At 46.8% G+C, this 23,594-nt stretch overlaps 1 protein-coding gene across 8 annotated transcripts in view; it reads right to left on the bottom strand.

Moving 5' to 3' along the window:
* RAD51B (RAD51 paralog B) overlaps positions 1-23,594 on the bottom strand; it is a 648,225-nt gene that overhangs the window by 47,594 nt on the left and 577,037 nt on the right. For 6 of the 8 annotated variants that reach the window (XM_019551768.1, XM_019551766.1, XM_019551769.1 and 3 more), the window contains one exon: positions 2,010-5,437. The exons of the other annotated variants lie outside the window; for them this stretch is intronic. In XM_019551768.1, coding sequence (XP_019407313.1) covers positions 5,262-5,437 — 176 coding nt within the window. In that variant the 3' untranslated portion in view covers positions 2,010-5,261. Of the gene's footprint in view, positions 1-2,009; positions 5,438-23,594 lie in introns of those variants that run through there. 8 annotated transcript variants of the gene reach the window in all.

Genomic DNA, 23,594 nt, shown 5'->3' with positions numbered 1-23,594 from the left:
TCTCTCTTTCCACAGTTAGTTCTGCTTAAAGGCAGCAAAGAGAGGAAGGTGAGGGGCAGAAGGCCTGGAATTGCAAGCTTGTGACTGGAACGGATCTGCACACCTGTGTAAATTCTGGACATGCTGCTTGCAGGGGTGGTCTGAGAGATGAGTGGGAGAGATGTCAACCTCATACTCCAATATCTCAAGAGCTTCTAAGATTGAGCTGGATGTCCATCAGGGGTTTACAGTGCCCAAGTCTGGTGAGCTTGTGGGTTACCCTAAGGGTAACTTTGGGCATTAGACCCAAACTATCAGTTCAGACATTGCCTGGAGATGAGGCTCCTTGGTCTTTCTGTTGTGATGGCCAACGTGGGTACCACTTAATGTCAAATAGAAGGTGAGTTATGATGACCTCTCCCCTTGGAGCAGACTTAATAACTCATTTTACAATTGTACCTCTACTGCCATCAGAGGGCAACGCCCAGATGCAAACCGATTACCTGTATCTGAGCATTTCTGTCTGAGCGCTGATTTAGGATCAGTGTGTTTTTCAGAGCACAGTTTCTGGATCAACACTCAGAACAGGCCAAAGTTCATTAGATATTTCCAGTTTCCTGGGGAAAGTGTTGATGGAAGACAGTAGAAGAAGGGAGGTCAGACATATCAGGGCACTAAATATGATTCTGTCAAACTGTGCAGGTGGGAGGGAGGCCCAGGTACCAGGGGATGCGGATGTGTGGGTGGATTCAGCACTTGTGTGATAGGGCACTGAGGTTGGAATAGCAGAGATGCAGCAGGTCAGCACTAAGATATATTAGCCATGTTATATGTGTGGGAGGCCAGGGCAAAGAGACCACTGCAGGCTGGGAGTGAGATGAACTTCTGAAGCGATGTGGGGGAAGCTCCACAGAGCCTGGCCACCCGTTGCCTGGCTCTTGCTGGTGTATAAGTCACTCACTAAATTCCCCCACACAAATTAAAAAAAATATGCAAACTGATGATGCAGGGGAGAGAAGATTACAGTGCATGTGATATCCCTGCAAACAGACAGACACATTTACTGTTGAATAATACATTCCTTGGGAAATTTACAGGATAATTAGTAGTTTATACCACCAGGCTATACTCTGCAGCGAGTAGGATTATAGTACAATGGGGGTAGGGTGAGGGAGGGTCTGTGAATCCACTCCATTCTGCCCATGAAGATAGCAGGATTCCTCCATACCAGGCTCTCTTCCTTAAGGCTCAATCCTGGGATCCTTGCTGACATGAGCAATCAAGAAGTCAATGGGTCTATTCAATGAAAGACTATTCATGGGGCTGGCCTGCCGCTCATTTTGGTGGAATAACGCCCAGCACAGGAAGCAGTCAGGATTTTAACAGTTTGTAAATGGTTCTGTAGAAGCCCTGACAAAGGCTCTGTTGTGTTACATAGAAAGCTGCCATAAACCAAATTCAGAACATAAGGAGAACTCTTGGAAAAGCAGAGCAAAAGGTAATTTTAAAAATGTTCCTGGAAACAGATGATTCTTCTGACCCTCTCTGACTCAGCAACTTCAAAAGGCTGGAATTGTTAACATCCTTATGGAATGACACAAACCCATAAATCTATCACAGAGAGGGTCAGGTCTCTGAACACTATTCTCCAAGAGATCCATTAAAAAAATTCCTCCTGAGCATCAAACGAGATTGCACAAGAGTCGCAGTACCAGGCAGGGAGAACTCTGCCTACCTGGCCCACCACTTTGGCCTCCGGCCACACCACCACGGGCAGCAAACTTTCCAAGTTCTTGCAATTTAATTCAGGTCAAGCCATGTACTTGGCTAGGACGACTCCAAAGAAAAGGAAGGTGGTAGCAGTAAGTAATGTGACTCAGCTGGAGACCATCTTGGAAATGTTTCTCTCGCATGTCTTCCAGAGAAACAAGCTGTGGCGGGGAGAGGATAGGGCATTTATAACCCTCGACCTATGCTGAAATGTATGGGGTACCGAACTGCTGCGACTTTAATCAGACTTCTGCCAATGAAATCAGAGAAGCTAAAAGGCTGCTTATATATTAAAAGCTCTCAACCTTTTTAAGTTTGGTGGAGGCACGAGGCAACATGGAACCACACCGGCTTTGTGCAAAAGTTCTAGAGCATTTGATTTCCTTAGGGGTTTTTTAATACTAATTTTTCAGCACCCCAAGTATTACAGGCAAGATCTCCCTCTTCAGTGCCTTGGCCTTCTTGACAATGATTACCCCAGCCTCAGAAAGTATGTTTGCCCATTCAGTGCCCCTGCATTGTGTCCTGTCTCTTTTCCTGTCCTGTCCAGCCTGGCTCCTGCTCCTCAGTGCACACGTTGAAGAGCTGGGGGAAAGAAACAGGACAGGGCAGGGACTAATAGCAAGTCACTGGGCTCTTGTTTTGAATGGGAACAAAGATGTAGGGAATCCATGGATGACAGGGATAGGAGATAGGGATGCCATTCCCTGCTGCACAGTTCTGACTTCTTCTTTCCATCCATCTGTGCCTTGATCTGCTCCATCACTTCCCCATGAGTATGTCCCCCTCACGGCTCCAAACCCCATCTTCCCTTCAATTGCTCAGACACTGCTCCAGAAACACCAATGTTCTCTTAGTCACTGTCATTTCTATAATTGCCCCCACATGCTTCTTCCATCCTTGGCCTTGACCCTCCATGCCTCTGTTAAGCTCTGATCACACTTCATTTCCTTGTTCAGGAATCATGATCATAGTATCCTACCTTTTTAACAATATTTCATCTTTGCAATCAATGCTGATTTCCTTGACGGTATTTCTAAAGTCATCTGAGGGAACATAAATATTTTTGGGCACTTAGGGAGTCAACCTTTAAACTAAAATCAAGGTCCAACCCTAACTAGAATAGAGCTGACACTTTGCTATATTCAAACTGCATATTTATTTGTTCCCATTGTGTTATATTTTTGTAGTTCATTTCCCCTTTTAAAGGGGAAATGAAATTGCTGCATAGTAGGGAAACCCAGATATACTTAATGGGACATGTTGTTCAGAGATGAAAAGAAACCCCAACACTTTAACTGTCCTTGAAATACAACCTCACAAAACAGCAGGGTTCAAAGTATATTTCTTCATGACTTTATACACTGCATGTAGAGTAAACTCTGGCTACTCAGCACACAAATAGAAATATTAGAAATATTCCTTCTCTACTTCCTAGTAAGGGTATGAGGTCAAAATTGTGGGCATGTATTATGCAAAAAACCTTTTCCCTCTGCAAACCATATGCAAGTGCCTACCTGCAGCTGTAGCCCCCCACCCCCCTTCTTCCCTGTACCTTCAAAAACCATCAGATATATACTAATGCTTTCTAGTCAAAATTACCCCAACTCTTCCATATTCTTATCCTTGTCATGCACCCGCAGTTTCAGTAGTTTTCTAAACTAGAACACATTGATTCCATATTCTCTCCCCCAAACCACTGAGCCTTCCACTACTACTCCTTTCCCCATCTCAGTGGCTACCTGCTGACCCACTGGATTTGGGGGGAGGTTCCTTCAGCACACACCCCAAACCTAACTGTTCATTCTTTGTAATTTGTGCATGTGTGACCATACAAGAGATCTTCAGGTTCTCATCTAAGGCTGCTGTTGCTGAAGCAGAGTCTGCATACTTGATCTTTTCAGACACAGCAAGTGGTCATTTCAGACACAGAAAGTTACACTGGACTTTTATTAATTTGCTCTCAAGACTCCTTTCACAAGGAAATGAGCTAGAGACTTGCGCTTGTTTTATATGCAAATCAATATTCTCATTCATTTGACCAAAGCACATTCTGCTTAGACAAGGGCTTGTGTGAACACCCTGGATATCATCACTCCCTCCAGCTGCCAGTCTCATGACCGTCTTACCAGGCTCTTGGCTACCCCTTGATACTCAATCAGCAGCAGTGGCCTGAAATGTTTCTATTAGCTGGTGGGAACCCATCTTCTTTCCATTCAGATAGTGACCTAGGCACAGTGATTCCTCCATGTCATGCTACTGCAATACACTATTAACTAGGATGACTTGGAAAATCATCTGGAAGCTTCAGTTAGTCTGAGATACAACAGCCTATACCAAGCAATATCACACCTTTCCCAACTCTCACAACCCCGCCATTCCATATGTTCCTCCAGGTTCTGGCGTTAATCTTTAAAGGTCTTAATCAGCTAAACCAGGCTATTTCTAAGATGACCTCTCTGATCACTGACACAATCAACAGAGACTCTGTGGCTGGCAGAGCTCAGAGTGAAACTCTCAGATGTTGGACATTATCAATGGCAGACACTTTACTGTGGGAATTGCTATCATTTGAATTATGGGTGAGCCCTAGTTTTGCTGCCTTTAGGGTGCATTTCTCTTGGAGATAAACCAGAGCAGTTCTACTTAGGAAAATGTGTAAGCGATGGAGGACTAGGGATTTAGCCTTATCTGCTGTATTTGTTGCTTCATTTGCATGTATGGGATCTAGAGACTGCAGTGATTTGTCACATTAAAATTTCCTAGACTAACAGGCAGAGTTAACATGCATGATCATATTAGACTTAACGATTTTGCAGCTGGCACTGCTCCTTACAGCACTGCAAGCTGCTCTTCTAAATTTCAGAAAGGGATCAAACTACAGTGGAGTGCTTCAAGCTGTATTTCTCCCGCTTGATCTCTTCCCTCCATCCTGACTACCTTTCCCCTCCATACACACCCCTACATTCTTAGAGTCTTTGTTTATATTGTAGAAAACATCTGTGAGTGTATACGGCCAAGGTTAAAGATTCTGGCAAACAGTTATTTATTCATTGCTCAGCTGAAAGGAAAAATATGCCCTTCCTCCCCTTCCACTGATGGGGGAGAGAAATTAGAGCTGAAAGCACACAGGCCAAACAGCAGACTGCCTCTGCCCACCAACTCCTTTAAGGGAAAAATGGGATTGTTATTTCAGCAGAATGAACTAGTTTGGAGGGACAGCAAGGAGCACTGAAATAATTTTTTTTAAAGACAGTTTAGAAGAATGTCAGGAAAAGCTTCCAGATAGTGAGATGTATTAGGTTTCGGCATAATTTCCCAGTGGAAGTCATATAAACCCCACTGCTTGGGAAATTTAAAAACAAACTGGATGCAATAATAAAAAAATATATAAGAGAGAAAAACACTGTGCTAATAGACTGGTGGACCCAATTCTACAATAGGTCTTTTCTGTGATGAATTTGTATGACGCTGCATAGCACAGAGTCCTTTTGGAGGAAGATGGCTTATTATTAATCTTGCTTTATATATTCCTTTTCCAGAACACTGAACTGCTTTAAAAAAACAGTACATAGGTGGAACCTGTAGTTTTCCTTCTTTCTCTTTTCTGTGCTAGGTTTCAGTGGAATTTGCAGCACTAAATGACAATGAAGAGTGACACCATCATAACAACTGCTTCTGAGATCAGCTGCAGGAGGAGGAGATGGAACCATTTAGATCAGTGGTCTCCAACCTTTTTAAGTAGGAGATCACCTTTGGCATTTAAAAGCAACCCAAGATCTACTGTGCACTGCCACCACCCTCTCTCCCCACCACTGCCCAGCAGATAAGTCTGCGGGGAGGGAAGAGGTGGGGGCAGATCGAGGCAGACGGAAAAAAAATTATTTGGGGGTGCACCTCCCCAGCAGGTAAGTCCCACCCAGACAGGGGCCCACTCAACTTACCCCTGCTCCTGCCTCTGCGCCACTGTCCCTCACTGCGGGGGCCACGATCTAGCCCCTGCCCCTTCCCTCTCCCACAGACTGACCTGCTGGGCTGGGGCACATGCATGCATGCAGGCACTTAACCCCCCACCCCAGCCTCGAATCAACCCCAAGAAGCTTGGAGGATCTACTGGTGGATCGAGATCCATTGATTGGTGATCACTGATTTAGACAGTTACTTGTCTGGTGGTGACAGAGCAGGGCCAGGGCCTGGGGCAGAGCCACAATTCACTGCCCACATATTCCTGCAGTGGGTGCCAATTCTGCAGGCAGGGCCATGCAGGGGGTGGATCAAGTATCTGCCCCAGGCCCTGGCCCCATGCTGTCACTGCCCTACGATCCCAGCCCTGCCCATCTGTCCCACTTCTGGACACTGCTCTGTGCTCACCTGTGGCCCCATCCTATCAGCCCATCCAAGCATGCCCTGCCCACACAGGTCCTGGGCCAGGCTCCATGCAGATCTTGGGATTGCTGGGTGATGAGGACAGTGTAGGGGCCAGGCCCCAGGGCAGAGCCACTTAGAGAGTTTTGGTGAGCTGTTGTGGGGTGGAGCAGGGTGGGGGTGAAGTGCTGACTTGGCCTGCATCAGCTCACTAAAACTTCTTAAGTGGCCCTTGGGCCCAAATAATTGCCCACCTGGGTAGTAACACTTTACAGAAAACGCCAGCAAGCAAGGTCAGCAATCATGATGTACCACACAGAAAGATTAGAAGGCAAAAGCAAAACTCAGATCCGAATATAGCTTTTCACTCATCTCCTCATCCACACCCATTACATTCTTCCCCAGAGTGTGATGGCCCACAGAATGGTCAGTGATCATCTTTAACAAAGCTCAGTTGTTATCAGAGGCAATGTTTAGCTGGATCAATCAGAGGCATATCCACCCCCACAATGCAGCCAAATTAAGCTGCTTCAAAACCTAGCTGAATAGAGAAATTGGCCAAACACCTGGGATTTATCTGAGAGCTGTTATCAGAACTAGCATAACAGATCACTGTGGGGCAGCACCAGGCAGGCAACAGACATGTGGCAATACACATACCCAGCTGCCCATCTGACCCTCCTTCCCTCCGCCCTGACCCACCCATGCAGGTTTTGAATTCATTCCTCATCCTCCAATGCTGTTAACACTATCAAATTATGAAAGGAGATCTCGCCTTGAAGGAAAACAAAAATCAGTTCTCTTCCCAAGCCCGCAGCTGTCCCCACCTCCCCACCATGTGTTCCTGAAATCTGTGACTATTCCAAACACTGAATGCACTGGAAAGTGTATCCTTGGGCCAGCTGTGATCTGATCATGGAGCATGGGCTGTGGGTGAATCAGAAACCAACTGAGAGGTGGGCAAACAATACAGCCCCTTGTTACAGCCTAGGAGTGATCATCATCCTCAACCCCCTCCCCTGCTCCCCCTTCAAACCAGCTTGTATGAAGCAGGATGCCAGGGAGGGCTTAAGTAATGTGCCTTGGATGATCCTTTCCCGCCAACCCGGCTCTGATCTGCAGCTATTTTGTGCTTTGAATGACAGTCTCCTTGTGCTGTGGGGACTGCTGTAACCTCTCCGGAAGTAGGTGAGCAACAAATCAGTCACTGATACTGATTATTTACAAGCTGCTGTGGAACAGACAGGGCAGCAGTGTCTGGAACCAGCGTTACTTCTGCAGTCCAAAAGCCTGGAAACTGCCTTCAGTCCCCGAGGAGCTGGTTTTCATCAGGCTAGCAGTGCTCAGCACACTGAGGAGCTGAACAAATCTATCCTGGCAGACAGATTTAATCTGCCTCAGCATTCTGCTGAGGTTTTTAGCTGTTACAGGTTGTGACACTAAGTGATCATTACTGAAATTAATTAAGGGCATTTAGCCACACCCCTCTGTTATTTCATCAAGTTTTACAAGACCAGTAGGGCTGAGCTTCCCAGTTCTTGGAAAGAGGTATTGCAGGATGGGAAACGCAATAGGAGTCAGCCATGCCCAAGACAACAGTGAATTAGCAATGTTAGGGCCCAAGAGGTACTGTGCTTGAGTCAAACTGAGGCCCCCATCATGAGAGATTCCTAAAAAGTTTTAAAAAGATTAGGAGGGGATTTAATCCGTGGCCAAGTCTCACTATCACTGCTGGTTAATACTTGCACTGCAGTAGCATGCAGCCAGGGACTACAGCCTCACTGCTCTGCATACATGCAGAATGATAAGCCAGTCCCCAGCGTGAGTACTGTCTGCCAAACTAAATTCCACCCTGCTGTTTTGATTAGATGCAAAATTCTTCTTCACTGCCTGCCGTGAACAGCTGCTGTGTTGCACTGCAGCTGTATTTCAGTAGTGGATAATGCGAGCCCAACATATTGTTTGTACCAAATTCCCCTATAAATTTGTAAATCACTTTGGGATCCTTTGATGAAACATTACATGAAAACAAGACATTTATTAATAAACAAAATCATGGAAATAAGAGGGTTATTCTGTGCCTTTGGCTAACTCAGGCTACTTTAGAGGTTGCAAGTATACTACATATTTTATATATGGTTCATTTCTTTGCTACAAAAATAATCTTTTGCCTGGTGGAAGTCATTCTGATAGTGGCAAAAGGTAATGAGTAGGACATGAAGAAAGACTTTTCCTAAGAAGAGCTCCACCTCAGTGTTGCAAACCAGGTGGTTTGCATAATTACGATAAGCTTCAAAGAAGCCTTCCCACCGTGGGACACTCATTCAGAATGAATTGACTGTCATAGATGGCATCTACACATGTGCTTCCTCTATGATCCTATGTTTACATTGGGCTGCAATGCTCCACACTTAGGCCCAGATCCTCCAGTCGGCTGACCAGGACTAGGAGTGGATGGATCAAATTGCAAGATTGGGTCCTAAATTTTTAGAAGTGCATGCTGCAAGATGACATGAGCTTATGGAAAAACACCTAAGGCAATAAAGCAGAGGTGGGCAATTATTTCAGCTGGGGAGCCACTTAATGAGTTTTGGTAAGCTGTCGAGGGCTGCACACAAAAAACTCTTAGAAAATTTCATTTTAACAAATGATAGATAAAAAACAAATCACGTACTAAAAACCAAACACCTACTATTAACATTTAAAAAGTATCTAAAAAATAATTCTTGGCCTGATTTATGTGTTTTGGAGTAGTGTATATACAGACTACTGCATAACAGCTCAAAACAAAGTCTTACTCTTGTATATTGTGTAGGGAGGGTATGTACGGGGAGGCTGTGTGCATGTATGTGTGAGGAGCTGCCTGTGAGCTAGGTCCTGGGCGGGGAGGAAGGAGCAGGGGGCATATGCAGCAGAGCTCGCTCGGGCAGTGGGGTGCAAGTGTGTTCTGTCTGGCCCACGGTTGTTCCCATGGCCCTCCACATGGGGCCAAGCCCCACCCAATCCCCCTGTGCCATGCTCCCACCTGCACCCAGCTCTGGCCAGAGTGCACAGCTTCCCAAAGAGGCTTCTCCCAGTGTGGCTGCAGCTGCTTGGGTACTGCTCAGCTCCCTTTGCCTCCAGCAGCTCCTCCTCCTGCCCCTGCTGCATCTCTCCAGGTAAGGAGGTAAGCTGCAGCTGGACAGCTCCTGCCCCAGGGCGGGGGTGTTCCAGCTCCCAGCTGGAGGAGTGGGTGGAAGGCAGCCTGAAGCTAACACATGTTGAGGCAAGATCCACCAAGTTGCAGCTTCCCTCCACCTGGAGAGATGCAGCAGGGGCAGGAAGAGAAGCTGCTGGAGGCAGGGGGAGCCAAGCAGTACCCGGGTAGCTGCAGGTGCACTGGAAGCAGCCCTGCCAGGAATCTATGGAAGCTGGTTGGGACCAGGTACAGGCAGGAGTGTGGCATGGGCTGCCTCAGATTGAAGCAGGCAGGGTAGCCACAGGGCGGATCCAATCAATTGGGAGGCACCTGGCCATGGACCAGATTCAGTCAGTTGGTGGGCCACATCTGGCCCATGGGCCATATTTTGCCCACCCGTGAAATAAAGCTATTGTGCACTATTGCAACAATGAAAATAACCTAACCAATTAGAGATAAAAAAAGTCTGCAAAACATAACATAAGACCACCTGATACTCAAATGCCCCCTTTTCTGCAAAGGGAATAACTATTTTTGTTTCTGGTTGTACTGAATTTAATGATTTTCCTTTGAATTGGGGAGGTGGGGGGGAGGAGAGAGTGAGAGTATTAGGTTGGAATGCTGTAAGGATGTATGCCAAGGTCTTAGCATCTGGAAAAAAAGACCTGAAGACTATATTTAGTGCACAATGACTCGCAATATATATTTTTTTAATTTAAAAAGAGAAGAAAAAAGGGAAAGATAAGCAAAAAGAAAAAGCAAATATGAAGTTCGCCTCGTAAATAATAAATGTCACCTGCTATATAGAGAATAAAAAGACTGGGAAGGGAATAAATAAAACCAGGGGTTACATGTTATTGTAAGGGCTGCTAAAGAGAGAGTTACCGTGCAGAGTTAGCAGACATATTTATAAACATGCTACAGATAATGCATACTTCAGTATAAATACCACCCTCAGAAGAATGCACAAAGCATTTCTAGCACAGAACAGCTACAGCACTGATCTCTGCTGTACATGCATTTCCTTTATGTGGTAGTTATGGTCTAAACTTGTTTCTTCAGCCAGACATGGGAAACGTTTTCCATGGAGTAACCTCATCTGCAGGGGTTCTGCCTGGTAATATTGTACTCAGCAGAGAATGCTTAGTAAATTCTTTGTAAAGTATGTATATGTTACTATGCAATCCCCTGAGCATATTTATAAATAGATAACTAATGCAACGACAGGCTGCTTTTTATAGAGACACACTCAAGATGGAAATTGTATAAATATTTTCCAAATTCCTTGCCATATGGCTTAAAACTGACAATGTAAAAATCTAGGACAATTTTCTGGCTATTTCCCAGTTGGTCTAATAAAAGGTATAATTTTGGAACTAAGAGTTCAAGGTTTTTTGTACATCTTCTTGTCTCAGATCAGCATGGCTACCAAGTATACCCCTGAAGTTCTCTTTTTGCCATTTATACAGTTTGTTTTCTTTCTGTGCTTCACCTGACTTGGGCCCAGCTACTCAATTGGTTACTTCTATCCTTCATTCCTAGGTAGTGTCACTTCCAGGTTCTTAGGATGTACGAGCACTTTTACACGTGCGTCGGGGTGGGGGTGGGAGGGTTGCTTTAATTAAAGCAGCTCTGAGAGCCACTTTAATTAAAGCGCTGCCGCGTCTCCTGTATCAGCATCCATGCACTTAAAAATGGTGGTGAGGGGGACTTAAACTAAAGCTTATTGGGTGAGCTTTAGCTCAAGTGCCCCCACTGCCATTTTTAAGCATGAGGACACTGATACACGAGATGCAGGAGGCTGTTGCAGGAGGAATTCCAGTGTGTTGAAGCAGCCTTGGCACTCGTGTATAGGCACCCTCTGTCGCCAACACTTATGGGGGAAAGTTTAAATAAAAAACAAAAACGCTTTGCACTAAAGCACTCACATTAAGATCATTCTTACTCCTTTGGGGCTTTGTGAAACCCACTCTTTGCAAGCAATTCAAGCTCAGAACCTGATTCTTGTCACCACTAAGGCAAAGGTGAACTGCCACTGTAGGGTGAATGAGAGTCAGGCCTACAATATCTAAGGCACCATCCTTAGATGGGGATTTGGGTTAGTCCAAATGTCCATGTTATCATGAAGATTACTATATGCCAATGACACCTTTAAGTGGTGAGTATAAGACATTCCTCTTGGCACAATGGCCCTGAAGATGTAAAGCAAGGTACAAGACAGCAAAGAATCAAGCCTGGCAAATCCCAGAGAAGAGTGGTATCTTCTTTAGTGTCAATAAAGTAGAAAACAACTCCACTGTCTGCTGCCTTCAAAGACCCAGGGAGTGCAGCAGAAAAACCTGACATTCTCCTAAAATGGACAGTGCACAAAAGAGGTGGGAGGGAATGACAGCCTCTTTCCATCTGGCTCCCTTATCAGCTTTTTAAGTATCAGCTTATCAGCTAAGAGTTTTACTCTTAAACCTGAGTATTTTTACTTAACAGCAAACATCAGCTTCTGGGTTTTTCCCTTTTGTTTTAATGTTTCCACGTGCATATATCAAGCAGGGGAAAGTGCCAGGCTGACAGCTCCAAAGGCTCTGCTTATGCACAGGGCAGGTACAGCTCAAGCAAAAGCAAAACTTCACTGCTCTGCCAAAGCACCTCAGCCCTGAGCTGGAGGGCTGCCTCTAGGAGTGAAAGGGGAGTTCTCCCTTCATGCTCTATTTAATCCATTGCTTCTCTGCTGAGTCTGTGTGCAAAGAGACCTGAATTAGTGATGGGCGTGTACATGATTCAGAAGCCACAAAACAGTAACCAAGGTACTTCTCTTAATTACATTTTCACGTCCTCCGCCAATGATCTGACCCCTACCTTAACCCAAAAGAACACACAAATAGGTTGTGAACAAGTGGAGAAAAACTTTTAAAAAGTTCTAAGACATTCTTCTTTGGAGCTGTACATTTTCTGAAGGAGAAAGAATGGGAAGAGGAATTAGAGCATTGCCTGCCCTTACCGTACTAGAGCACAGGAAAAAACATGCCCAGTGAGAAAAGGGAGAATTTGGGGCAGCTGCCAAGCCTTAGCAAGCAGAGCAAAGGTCAATACCTGCTCTGAATTGGTCAAGGGAGGTGTCAGAAGCAGTCACCAAAACACAGAGAGTTGACTTAAGGATGAGGACAATGATGAAGCCCCACCAGGAAGTTGCAGGCACTAGAGCAGTATAAATCTGGACCCTAGTCAGAAAGATGTAGGGCTGCCTATTTTGGCAAGCTGTTTTCCAGTCCAAAGACTCAAGCCCTAGAAACTTTTGTTACTAGTCCATAGTAATGTGTCTGCCTTGACTGAGGCTCTTTGGGCATTTTTATGTGTGCAAGCGCCACAGCACTGGGTGCTTTGAAAAGCGCCTGGTGCTGCAACGCTTGCAGCTGTGTAAGTGGCAAAATGTGTGTCAGCGCTGAGAAAATGGCAGCGGCGCACTTTTGAACTAAAACACATAAAAGGTGCTTTAGTTCAAAAGCACACCACCGCCATTTTCTGTGCGCTGATGTGCATTTTACCACTAACACAACTGCATGCAACGCAGCACAGTGCACATCAGCTCACGTGTGGAGCAGACTTTATTAATCGAGTCTGCTCCAAAGCGGCAGATCTCCAGCGCATCACAGAACCAAAATGTGTTTGTATAAATGCCCTTAAAGGGTGGAGATATCTTATTCCCCCCCCCACCCCACCCCGCCAACAAAGTATTAAAGTGTGCTACGGTGATAGACTGGGGAGAAACCTTTGAACTCTGGCCCAGCCTTCAAAGTAAATCAGACTCAAACTTTAAGTACTATAAACCACAGCAGCTGGAGAGAGAGCCAATTTATGACTCGAGTAGATTTTGGGTATTGCAGTGCTCTTGTTTTGGCTTCCCTGGGCTCCTAGGTGCTGTTAGAATCAGGAAATATGTCTGAAAACACTCTGCTGAAGTCAGCAGAAGACGAGGATTTACTGTAATCGTTGCTGCAGCACACGGTGGTGAGTCAGGCTCGTTCCCAAACCGTTTCCTAAGAGATGTGTACAGCCTCAGCTGGGTGCTCTTTGTAGTTCTGGCAGAGGTCAGCTAAGCTGTCTCTTTGCATGCTTAGCTGAGAGCCACAAATCAGGGAAGCAAATTTAGTCTAAACAATTCTCTGTACGGTTCCAGAAGCAATTAAAGGCGTTTTGCTTTGTGTATCTCACACAGGTGTGCCGGAGCCCGCAGACAGCACGCAGAGCAGAGCCTGGGCACAAGGACAAAAATTCTTCCCAGAGGAAAAGTGAAAAGCTCCGTGTGTTTGGGGGATTTAGGACAATGTTGGCTAAGACACAGCAGAGTGCACCATCGGGAACAAGCCTGCAGTGGGCAGAGGCCTCACTAAGGCTTTCACACCTCTCACTCTTCTGACTTAAGGCTGCCTCTTTACTAGTGTGGTCTGAGAGAAACAGATAAGAGCATTGTTTCTCTGCCCCAAATGATTTTTCGGGGGATTTAGATTCAAGTGCTCAGGTACTAAGTCAATCAAATGCAAGAATGGGAGGTATTGTACCTTGCTAGATCTGGAGGTTTAGAGGTGTTTTCAACTAGCTAATCACTACAGAAGATGCCAAGGGGACAGAAAGGAAGAGAAGCATAAACCTCCGTTATAAAGCAAACGGTTTTATTAGTTTTAAAACACCTTTTCTAGGTACAGAAGTTATAAATTCCTTGCACAGACTGCTCAGAAAGGGAACAGCAAATAAAATGACCTAACTGCAATAAATAAATCATAGTAAAACTGCATCTGTTATCACTGACGTTCAGTGACCACAGCCCCACGAACTCCCCATGCGGTCAATGAACCAGCAGCAACAGTCGCACTATTGCTGGCATGCTGCCACCCCTACAAATAAGAAAATGAGCAACTGACACTAATACTGCTGAGAGGGCAAGATCAGAGAAGCTCAAGGAGACTGAGTTTTGATTCTGCCTATGTATTTTCTTTGGGTCAGAAAGGAAGCACGGTCTGGCACCTATGTCCTCATTTTTTACCTGCACGAAGTAGGCATAAAACTCCCACCTGTCTGGTTATGCTTCTGTTTTCACTCACTACAAAATGGAAGACAGTGCTTGTGCCCATATGGGGAAGTGTGTCTCTCCTTCTTTTGTGGTGAGAGGACATTAAATCCCTGGGGTTTATAATTCTGAACTGCAACATATTCCCTGAAGAAATTAAACCCAGAAAGCTACTATTTATAGGGCTGAAAGTACCTGGCAGAAAGGCAGGGCAGGAGAACTGCTTTGGCACAGCTGAAGCCTTCTGGAAGCTCACCTGTTGCTGGAAAATGGTACCAGCAAAACATGTTGGCACTGCACATGCTCTTAACTACCACTGCGCAGGATGAACTATGGTTTCTAAAATGATGCTGACACCATTTGCTCAAATGTGTACTTGAACTGAAACCTCCTTCAACCCTGTCTCATCTGCATCCATTGCTAACACCCATCATCAACAGCGGGCAGTTTTCCTAGCATGGCAACAGGTGGACATATAAAGAAAGACCTTACCACTCCCTTCTCAACAGATACAGGACAATTTCTTGGCCTAACACAGTTCAGCTGTCCTTACTCTCAGCCCAAGGGATTTCTATTCTGGTAGGGATAGTAGAGCCTCTGGTGGATGAAAGAAGTGCAGAAAAGCACATGCATGCACACATGCCTGTGCACTCATGTACACACACACACGTAACATTGGGCAGTTTGTATAAATGACCTATGCTTCTCTGATGGACTCAAATTATAATCTTACCAGTGACTTTTTGGGGGGCACAAATGAGCTGTAGGTGGGAGGAAGTGGATTATATGAAGCTACAAAACAACCTACTGCTGTTGAGTCATATTTAGAACATCGGAGAGATTAATATAGCACTTAAAAAATACAAAACTTTCTTCCTTTATCTGTCTCCTGAAACACCACACATCCCCCGCCTTTACCTCAAGCTGGTTTCTTTTTTTTTCCAGCTAGGTTAGCTTTATTTAGTTTGCAAAACTCTGAAGGCACATGTGTGAATGTCTGTAAATAACCTAGCGCGAGTGACTGTTACTGGGATGCCCCTCCGTGTCTCTGACAGGGAAACCCCCCCCCGCCCCCCAGCACTGTTGCATGGTTCTGTACTGTAACCAAATTCTCTAAAACAGAAAAAAGGGAACAAAATATGGCCTAAATCCATCCCTAAAATCTACCTTCACTGGGAAGAATTCTCCATCCGCTACCTCCAGCTGCTTTAAGGCCCATTTCATGCTTTTACATGATCTTAGAGCAGTGGTGCTCAATCTTTTGGCCCTATGGGATGCATCCCTCATGCATTCAGCATGCAAGGTTAGGCTCTATGCACCCAAATGGGTCCTTATGCTCCCTCAGCCCAGCCCTGTACGCCCGGATTGGATCCCCCCTCACTTTGGCCCAGCCCTGCACCCCCAATCTAACATGGAGGGTCACACTATACAGCTTGCTGGACTTCTCACTGGTCCAGAAATTTGGCAGCAAGGGAGCAGCAATTGATGCCGCCACTCTCTCACACTGCCAAATTTTTGGACCTGTGGGGAGCCTGGCAGGCTGGATGGACCAGCTCTACAGGCTGGATCTAGCTTGCGGGCTGGGGTTTGAGCATCCCTGTCTCAGTGGCTCAGATGCCTCAGTACTTTTATGCACCTGAAAAAATATTACATGTTTACAATAAAAAAAGATTTTCTTTACTAGTCTCCCTCTGAACCTTTACACAACTAATGAAGGCCTTTCACCTCTGGATCACTGGGGTCATGTCTGTCTGACACCACCGCTGAAATGAGGTTAAAGGGACTCACTGGGATCCCCAGATTAATCACCAAACCTCTGGAGAAGGTGGCATGATTTTGTGCCTTTTGTAGTTTTATCTCAAGAGAGACCTGGGATGGAAGGAGCAGGGGGTTGCTGCTGCTGCTGAAGCTTCAGGTGAGCTGGCAGCCCCACGTGGGATTCCAGCCTGAAATGTCAGAGGGGAATGCAGGCCAGGGTGGAGGTGCACTGCAGAAGTAGTGCAGGGTCCAAGTATTGACAGAGCAGGAAGGAGCTGCCGCTTGGTATTCAATAGCCGTGGTGGAGCTGTGAGGAGGAAATGTGAACAGTACCTGAGAAGGCTGCGGCTTGCTACAGGCAACACTCAATCTTTCACTTTCCTGTGCCCCAGACACATCTAAGCATTCTGAGAAAAAACAAGCAGCAAAACAATAGGTGCCTGTAGGGTGAATAATAAAGGCCCGACTTCCCTCTTGGAACTTGACTGCTGTTCGTAAACTGCTCCAGCTGCGCTCTCACGGTTTGGGACGTCAGCAGAGCTCCTCCAGTGAATTACTGCCTTGTTTTCACTCTGGGGCCATCTACCGTATCTTTTTATATACTGTATTATAAATGCCTCATGGGTTAGTGTACAGTAAAGACATGGTTCTCCTCCCTTCTGCAAAACCAGCATCTATACTGGCATTTTCTCACTGATTTAAAAAAGAATGTTAAAATGAAGGTTGTGTCAGGGGGAGATGCAGGCTCACCCATCTCACAGACTGAAGTGTCCCACTTATTCCAAGAATATGTACAGGCATGTCCAGAATTGCATGGATCAACGACAGACTGAATATTTTTCATTAATGTGACAGAATGTGTATGTAACTATAAGGAACCAACTCTATAGGAAATGGGCTAAATTCATCCCTAGAGCAACTCCATCAACTTAAGTAAAGTTACACCAAGGTGAAATTGGCCATATGATTTCAAAGTGTATCCCTTTGTCCTTATCAGGGCCTCCCAGGCCTGAAAAAGTCCATAACTGTTTTGCCTCTTAAACATTATTGTGAGAAGATAAACAAGGGTTTTCCTAGAGACTGATTACCAGGACATCTTCTGCAGTTATTCTTGTATGTGAAATACATTATTTAAGGGAACAAGAAAGGGCAGATTGGGACTGTCCCTTGTGTGGGTATGTAACGGTCTTTCTCTGCTTCCTGTTACTCCCAGCTACGGAAAAGTCATAACTGCACATGCAGTCTGCCACCTGGCTGTGCCTCGGTGGGTATTGGACATCTCAAAAGGGGCAGGAAAAAGATGCAGTAAGTCTCTCCGCTGCGGCAGCCAGAAGACTCTGCTCTCACAACCGGGACTGTGGTTAGAGGATTCAGGTCTCTGGGACTATTCATCCAGCACCTTTCACTAGTCCCAAAGAACTGAAAAATCTATCTTTGTTCTTGTCCTGACTACTGACATTGTAGAGCAGTTCTGTCACTGCTGTGAGGCAATGACATCCTGAGATCCATAGTTAAACTGCAGTGCCTGAAAGAAAAAAGGTGGAGAATAATTTCCTTATGTCTGGTGGGATTCTCTATCTTTCTTATATACTGCTAAATCATTGCTGCCAGAGCTTGCTTATCCTCAAGGCTCGTTAGAATTCTTCAGGAGAACATGTTTTCTGCCTTTGGTGCGAGTCAGATGGTACCAGGTATTAAAGGTTTCCTGAGGGAAGCCACCTGCATGTTCCCTCCCCGGACCTTCAACCTTACTCCTCTTACAAACACTGCGCAGTACTAGCAAACTATAGGGTCCAAAATGTAAGGCTTTCTAGAAAAGGACAATCTTAGTTAGGTCTGTTTGCCAAGTGATGCAGCCTCCTCCTTCTGTTTAAATGAAAAGCATTTTTGTTTAAATAAAGAAACAATGGACTAGAGCGGTGATTCTCAGTTAGGGTGATGAGATACCCTGGAGTGATGCTTGATCCTTTGAAAGGTGCCATGAGGCATGATGAGATAAGCGGATAAGCTAAGTAGATAAATGCAGGCTGAGGCTTGTCCCTACCTGAATGATCCCACAGCCCCACTGCCCAACCGCTCTGCAAGGAAGTAAGCACCATAATATATAAATTAGTTTTTGAAATTGGGTGCCACTCAACAGAAGTTATGGAGGGGTGCCTCAAGTCCAGTAAGGGGTGCCTTGAATCCAAAAAGATTGAGAACCACTGAACTAGAGTCTCCCATCCCTGGATCCTCCTTTCTCTGAGAAAGCCTATGCATCCCTAAAACACTGGGATTTACCCTGGGAAAATGGGAGAAGCAGCTTTTTTAAGGAAGCCTCTAGTACAGATATTGGCAGCACATATGGAATGGTATTTTATTAACTGAGGGCCCAGCAAAAGAACACAGAAATCACGCCCCAATTGTTCTACACATTGAGTCATATTTCTAGGAACTGTAGATAACCACATGCCACATATTTTAGTTAAAAGAATTACATGGAGTCAGCAGAAGACAGCCACTTGCCACCATCCCTGGTTTCCCAAGCACTCGTAAGCTGAGGTGAACAGTTGGAAGTAAGGAAGTCGGAAGTAAGGAAGTACCCATTCTTGGTGAGAGAATTGAATTATGCCAGTTTGTCACCAGCTGGACAACGTGAAAAACTAGTTACTCTTGACTTTCTGGGGTTCAGAGACTTTGAACAGGGCACATGACAGCTAAGTCTGTTCCATACAGAAAAAAAAAAGAAAACCTGCCTCCCTCCCTTTATGTAATGTGTAGCTAAGAAGATATTTATTTTTTACATTCAGATATGCAGACTGGAAAGCAAGGGGGAGACGAAGAAGTTGTAATATTTATTATAGCCAAAAGTTTACAGTGCCTAACAAAGAATAAAACATCATATTAAGCCTTCATGTCAGAGACAGAAAAGGAGCCAGATTGAACCCAGAATAATAACTCTCCTCACATCCTTCCAGGCTGATCTGTTCAGTGTATCAGGCACGGCTGTTATCAATGGAGATAAAGTGGCTGACTTGCCAACCTAGTGGAGAAAAGATTCTTAAGGTTTTTTTCTTTCTTAAGACACAAGGGTGTTGTTCTTACTTAGCCCACATCTGAGCACAAAGCACCTCCTTTAAGTCCACCCCACATAAAACATACGGTAGCAAAACCAAAACACTGTCTTCACAAACCATAGCAGTTCTAGGACGGAGGTGAGAGGATGGTCTCTCCATCACAGTATTCACGAATGATTTATCTGAGTGGAGTGTTGGGATCACAGAGAGGCTCCCTTCTGCTGACTGTATAAGTGGGGAATATTTGTCCTTTACCCCTTTTTACTTGCTTTTTTCATAATCCACAGTTCATTTTCACCAGTTTATAAGAGACAGACTTTCACATGGCGTGTGGAAAAAAGGCAGCATGTATAATGAAGAGAGAGCCTTACTGGGCACACACTGTGCAAAGGGATGGCATTTTGTCAGTGCTTGAAAAGAAGAGAATTGCATCAAAAGATCTGGCAGCTAGGAAGAAGGCCGGGGGTATTGGTACAAGGGGGTTTGAAAGCTGGAGTGAAATAGGAGAAAGGTGTTTTGTGATTGCAGAGGGGGGTTCTGCAGAGAATGCCAGATGTCAAGGAGGTTAAGGACAAAATGAAATGCATGAAGATGGGTATATAATCATAAAGAGCTGGCAGTAGTTGCATTACAACAGGAAATGAGAGGAAGAAGATTTTTGCAGGCAGAGCAGTGTCAGAGAGGGAGACTGATGCTTTACAAGGTTCATCCCTGTCAGAGAGAATATGGGACTCACACAAATTGTGTAGGACATGACAGATCTGAGTCTAGCATTAAGAACAGAAGTGACCAATTAAGGAGTTGGATGCCACCCTGCTAGAAGGCATATCTACAACAACTCCTACAGACATTCCAAAAGCCCGAGCCTGAATTGATTCAGTCTTTGCAGGTTTGTCTACCCTGCACAGATTGAACTGATTTGCAAGTAAATAAACATTCACTTCTGATTCAGGACATGCAGGCACATGCCTGCAGTGGCTCAGGCCAGAAGCCAGGGGGAACTAGAGCGAGCCCTCCATTCCCTTCCACAGTGGCCAAGGGAAGCTGAGCTGAGGCGGGGCTGTGGCCAGGCCCTGGCAGGCCTGAGTATGATTGGGGAGGGGCTTAAACCCCCACCCTGGCCTGCAGGGTCCCTAGCCTGGGTGTGCTTGGAGGGGGAGGGGGGAAGCAGCCCTTGCCAGGCTTTCCAGAGCAGGGGAGTGACAGCATGGCCAGACCCTGGCCCCTGGCTGGTAATGAGCAGCCAGAGTGGGGCCATGGCCAGACCCACCTCCCTGCCCCACGGCAGGGAAGGAGGAGGGAGAGAGATCTGCCCCCCACAGCAGCTCCCTTACAGTCTGGCCTGGCCTAGGTGCGGGGAGCTGGGAACAAAGTGGGCCCAGCCTAAATCATGGGGAGCCGGGAGCAATCTGAGAGTGCAGCCTGAGTCCCACCTCCATCTGGGAAGGGCCCTGCCCCCACACTCTGGCCCGGTTTGCTCCTGGATCTCCGTGCCCAGGCCAGACCAGGCTGTCAGGGAGCTGCTGAGGTGGGCAGAGCTCTTCCTCTCCTCTTCCTCCCCCCTCACAGGGCATGGGGGAGAGGGGGCTCTGTGTGGCGCTGCTTCAGTGGCTCCCTGACAGCCTAGCCTGGCCTGGCCTGGCCTGGGTGTGGAGAGACAGGAGTCATTTGGGCGCACAGCTCCCGCAGTCCCAAACCGAGCTGCAGCCAGCTGGGAAGGGCCTGGCTCTTCTGCACCCGCCCTCAGCAGTGCCCACGGGCCAGCCCAGCTCAGCCCCAGCCACAGATGGCAGGGCTGGGCCAGGCTAGGCTGCAGGGGCAGGGACGCTTCCCAACTGGCCGAGACTCCAGGAACTATGCACCTGTATTGCTCCTGGCTCCATATGCCCAGGCTGGGCCGGGCTGGGCTGTCACAGAGCTGCTGAGGCAGTGCTGCACAAAACCTCTCCACCTCACAGTAGGAGGGAGGAGGATGGGGAGAGCCCTGCCTGCTGCAGTGGCTCCCTGACAGTCTGGCCCAGCCTAGGCATGGAGAGCCAGAAGCAAATTGGGCGCACAGCCCCAGTGGCCCCAGCCTGAGCCTCAGCTGTCTGGGAAGGGCCCTGTCCTGGTGGTCCAGCCCAGCCCTGCCATCTGCCTGGGGCTGGGGAGCTGAGCAAGGACAAGTGGCAGCAGCAGGGGGGTTAAGCAGCAGTGGCAGCGCTGGGGGGAGCTATGGCCACCCCAAAATTTGTCTTAGCCTCTGTAGCCACCTCTCCCAGCCCCACGCAGGCTGTAGCAGCTCTGCCTGCTCTCCTCCTGCCCACTGCACAGCCTCCCCTTCCCCTCCACTGGGAAGAAGCTTGCAGTCCCCAGGACACCATGGGGCTGCTGCCCCTGTTGGAATCCCTGTCAGACATGGCCAGATGCTGGCCTGGCATGGTCCCCTGAGGCAAAGGGGAAAGGGAGGGTGTTTATTCCTCCCTTTCTCCCCTCTCTCCTTCTGGGGGACTCCAGCTAGGGTCTGCCTGGCCGGGCCACAGCAGCCCCTGTCAGGGGGCTTTCAGCCTGTGTGGGGGCGAGCAGCAGAGGTGATGGCTGGGGCTGGCAGACCCTGGCTGTGGACCCCCGGTGGGAGAGAGGGGAGGGAGGGGGAAATAAGCCCCCTCCCTGCCCCTTTTGCCTTAAGGGGCCATGCTGGGCTGGCATCTGGCCATGCCTTTATCCCCGCTCCAGCTAGAGCAGAGGGGCAGGGCCAACCCTGCTCTCTGGAGTAGACAGCACAGCCCAGCGCAGGGCTGCAGAGCATGCTGGGATTCTGGGGGACTCTCATTTAACAAGAACCAGGAAGGGGTCTGGGATGGAAGTTCCATAAATCAGTTTGACCTTTATCAGTAACTCTGATACTATATTAACCATGTTTATCTTAAACCAGTTTTGTCCATTTTTAAACTGGTTTATGTGCACCAAACTTCTGTTCTGTTATAGGTTTAAACCAGTTTGTGGTCACTTAAACTGGTTTATGCGTAACTTCTGTCCCTAGCCATAGTGACTACCCCTGACTTGGCTGAAGTCACTCCAATTAAGAATCCAAACTGTACTTTCCCAGCTACTCTGGCTCTCTAGTCTCCTGTGAATTCCCTGCATCACCTACATTTTTGGGAAAGAACCAGTGTGTTTAATGTCTCCTTAGAGTCCCATCTGAAAATAAAAGTAAATATCTAACTCTTTCCATCAGCTTTGCCAAACAACGAATGTCAGGAAAATGGCTTACTTGAACCACTCCAGCAATACATAGTATACTTTTTAACATGCAACTGTCTTTTCTACTTGGTAACAGCATCTCTTGGTTCAAGACTTTGTAGACTCCTTTGGTTAGTGCCTACCTGAATCCTGTCTCTGAGAAAAGCTCCTCTCTCCTGAGAGCCAAATCTTTTTTTACACTTGCAGCTGTAACTAGGGCCCATTGGAGCATTTCCTGAGTCCTTCCAGTCTTAGCTAACCCGGTTTCCTGCCAGACTGCATGACAGAGTACGTGTAGTCCATCACAGGTTTAGTGGTCTAAACTTTGTGCGACTCCCTAGAATCACAAATGCAAATCCCAGAGAGGTCAACTAAGCAGATTCCCCAAAACAAGCAGCACAATTCTACAGAGACCTTACAGCCCACGATTCTGTTTGCACAGTAAAGATCCCCTGGAATTTTTTATTTCATTTTTTCTAGTGTGTGTGGGGCGGGGTCTATACTGTTTTTCTTAGCCACCATATTATTCAGTAAGGTGTTAATTTGTTGGTTGCTGCTCTCCAGCCAGTGGCACTGTATCTCATCTATGAAGTATTCTGGGATCCCTTAGGATGAAGGCGCTTTAGAAATACCACAGGGCAGGCAGAAACAGTGTTTTTTATGATTAAGGCAGGGGTTCTCAAACTTTCTGATACTGCAACAAGGGGTTGCAAACTTCTCTTCCCTCCCTAGAAGCAGTGGCACGGGGGGCAGGGCCGCCTCCACTGAGCACTCTATGCCGCCGTCATGCGCTGCGCACCATTTCCCTGCACCCAGGTCTGGCCAGTTAACGAGTGGGGGACAGGAGGGTCCCTGGAGGCCAGCCAGATTCAGTGTGGGGAAGCGGTGCACAGCACGCAGCGGTGACACAGAGTGCTCAATGGCGGCAGTGGCCCTGCCCCCCGTGCCACCACTTCTAGGGAGGAAAGAGAATTTGCAACACCCCTTTTAAATTGGCAAGGGGTCGCAACCCACAGTTTGAGAACCCCTGGATTAAGGCACTGAACCAAGACTCAAGTCATGTGGGTTCATCTTATTATGCTACACAAATCTCTTATGACATAAGGAAAGCAAAACACTGGCTTGCATCCATAGATGCTTCTCAAGCAAATCCTGGGATGTCATTCTCCCCTTGTACTCAGCCTTGGTGAGGCTGCAGCTGGAGTAC

This window comes from Crocodylus porosus, unplaced genomic scaffold, assembly GCF_001723895.1.
Source record: "Crocodylus porosus isolate Cpor-Errol unplaced genomic scaffold, CroPor_comp1, whole genome shotgun sequence".
NCBI lineage: Eukaryota > Metazoa > Chordata > Crocodylia > Crocodylidae > Crocodylus > Crocodylus porosus.
The sequence above is the reverse complement of the archived record's forward strand: the minus strand, read 5'-3'. Positions and strand labels throughout refer to the sequence as shown.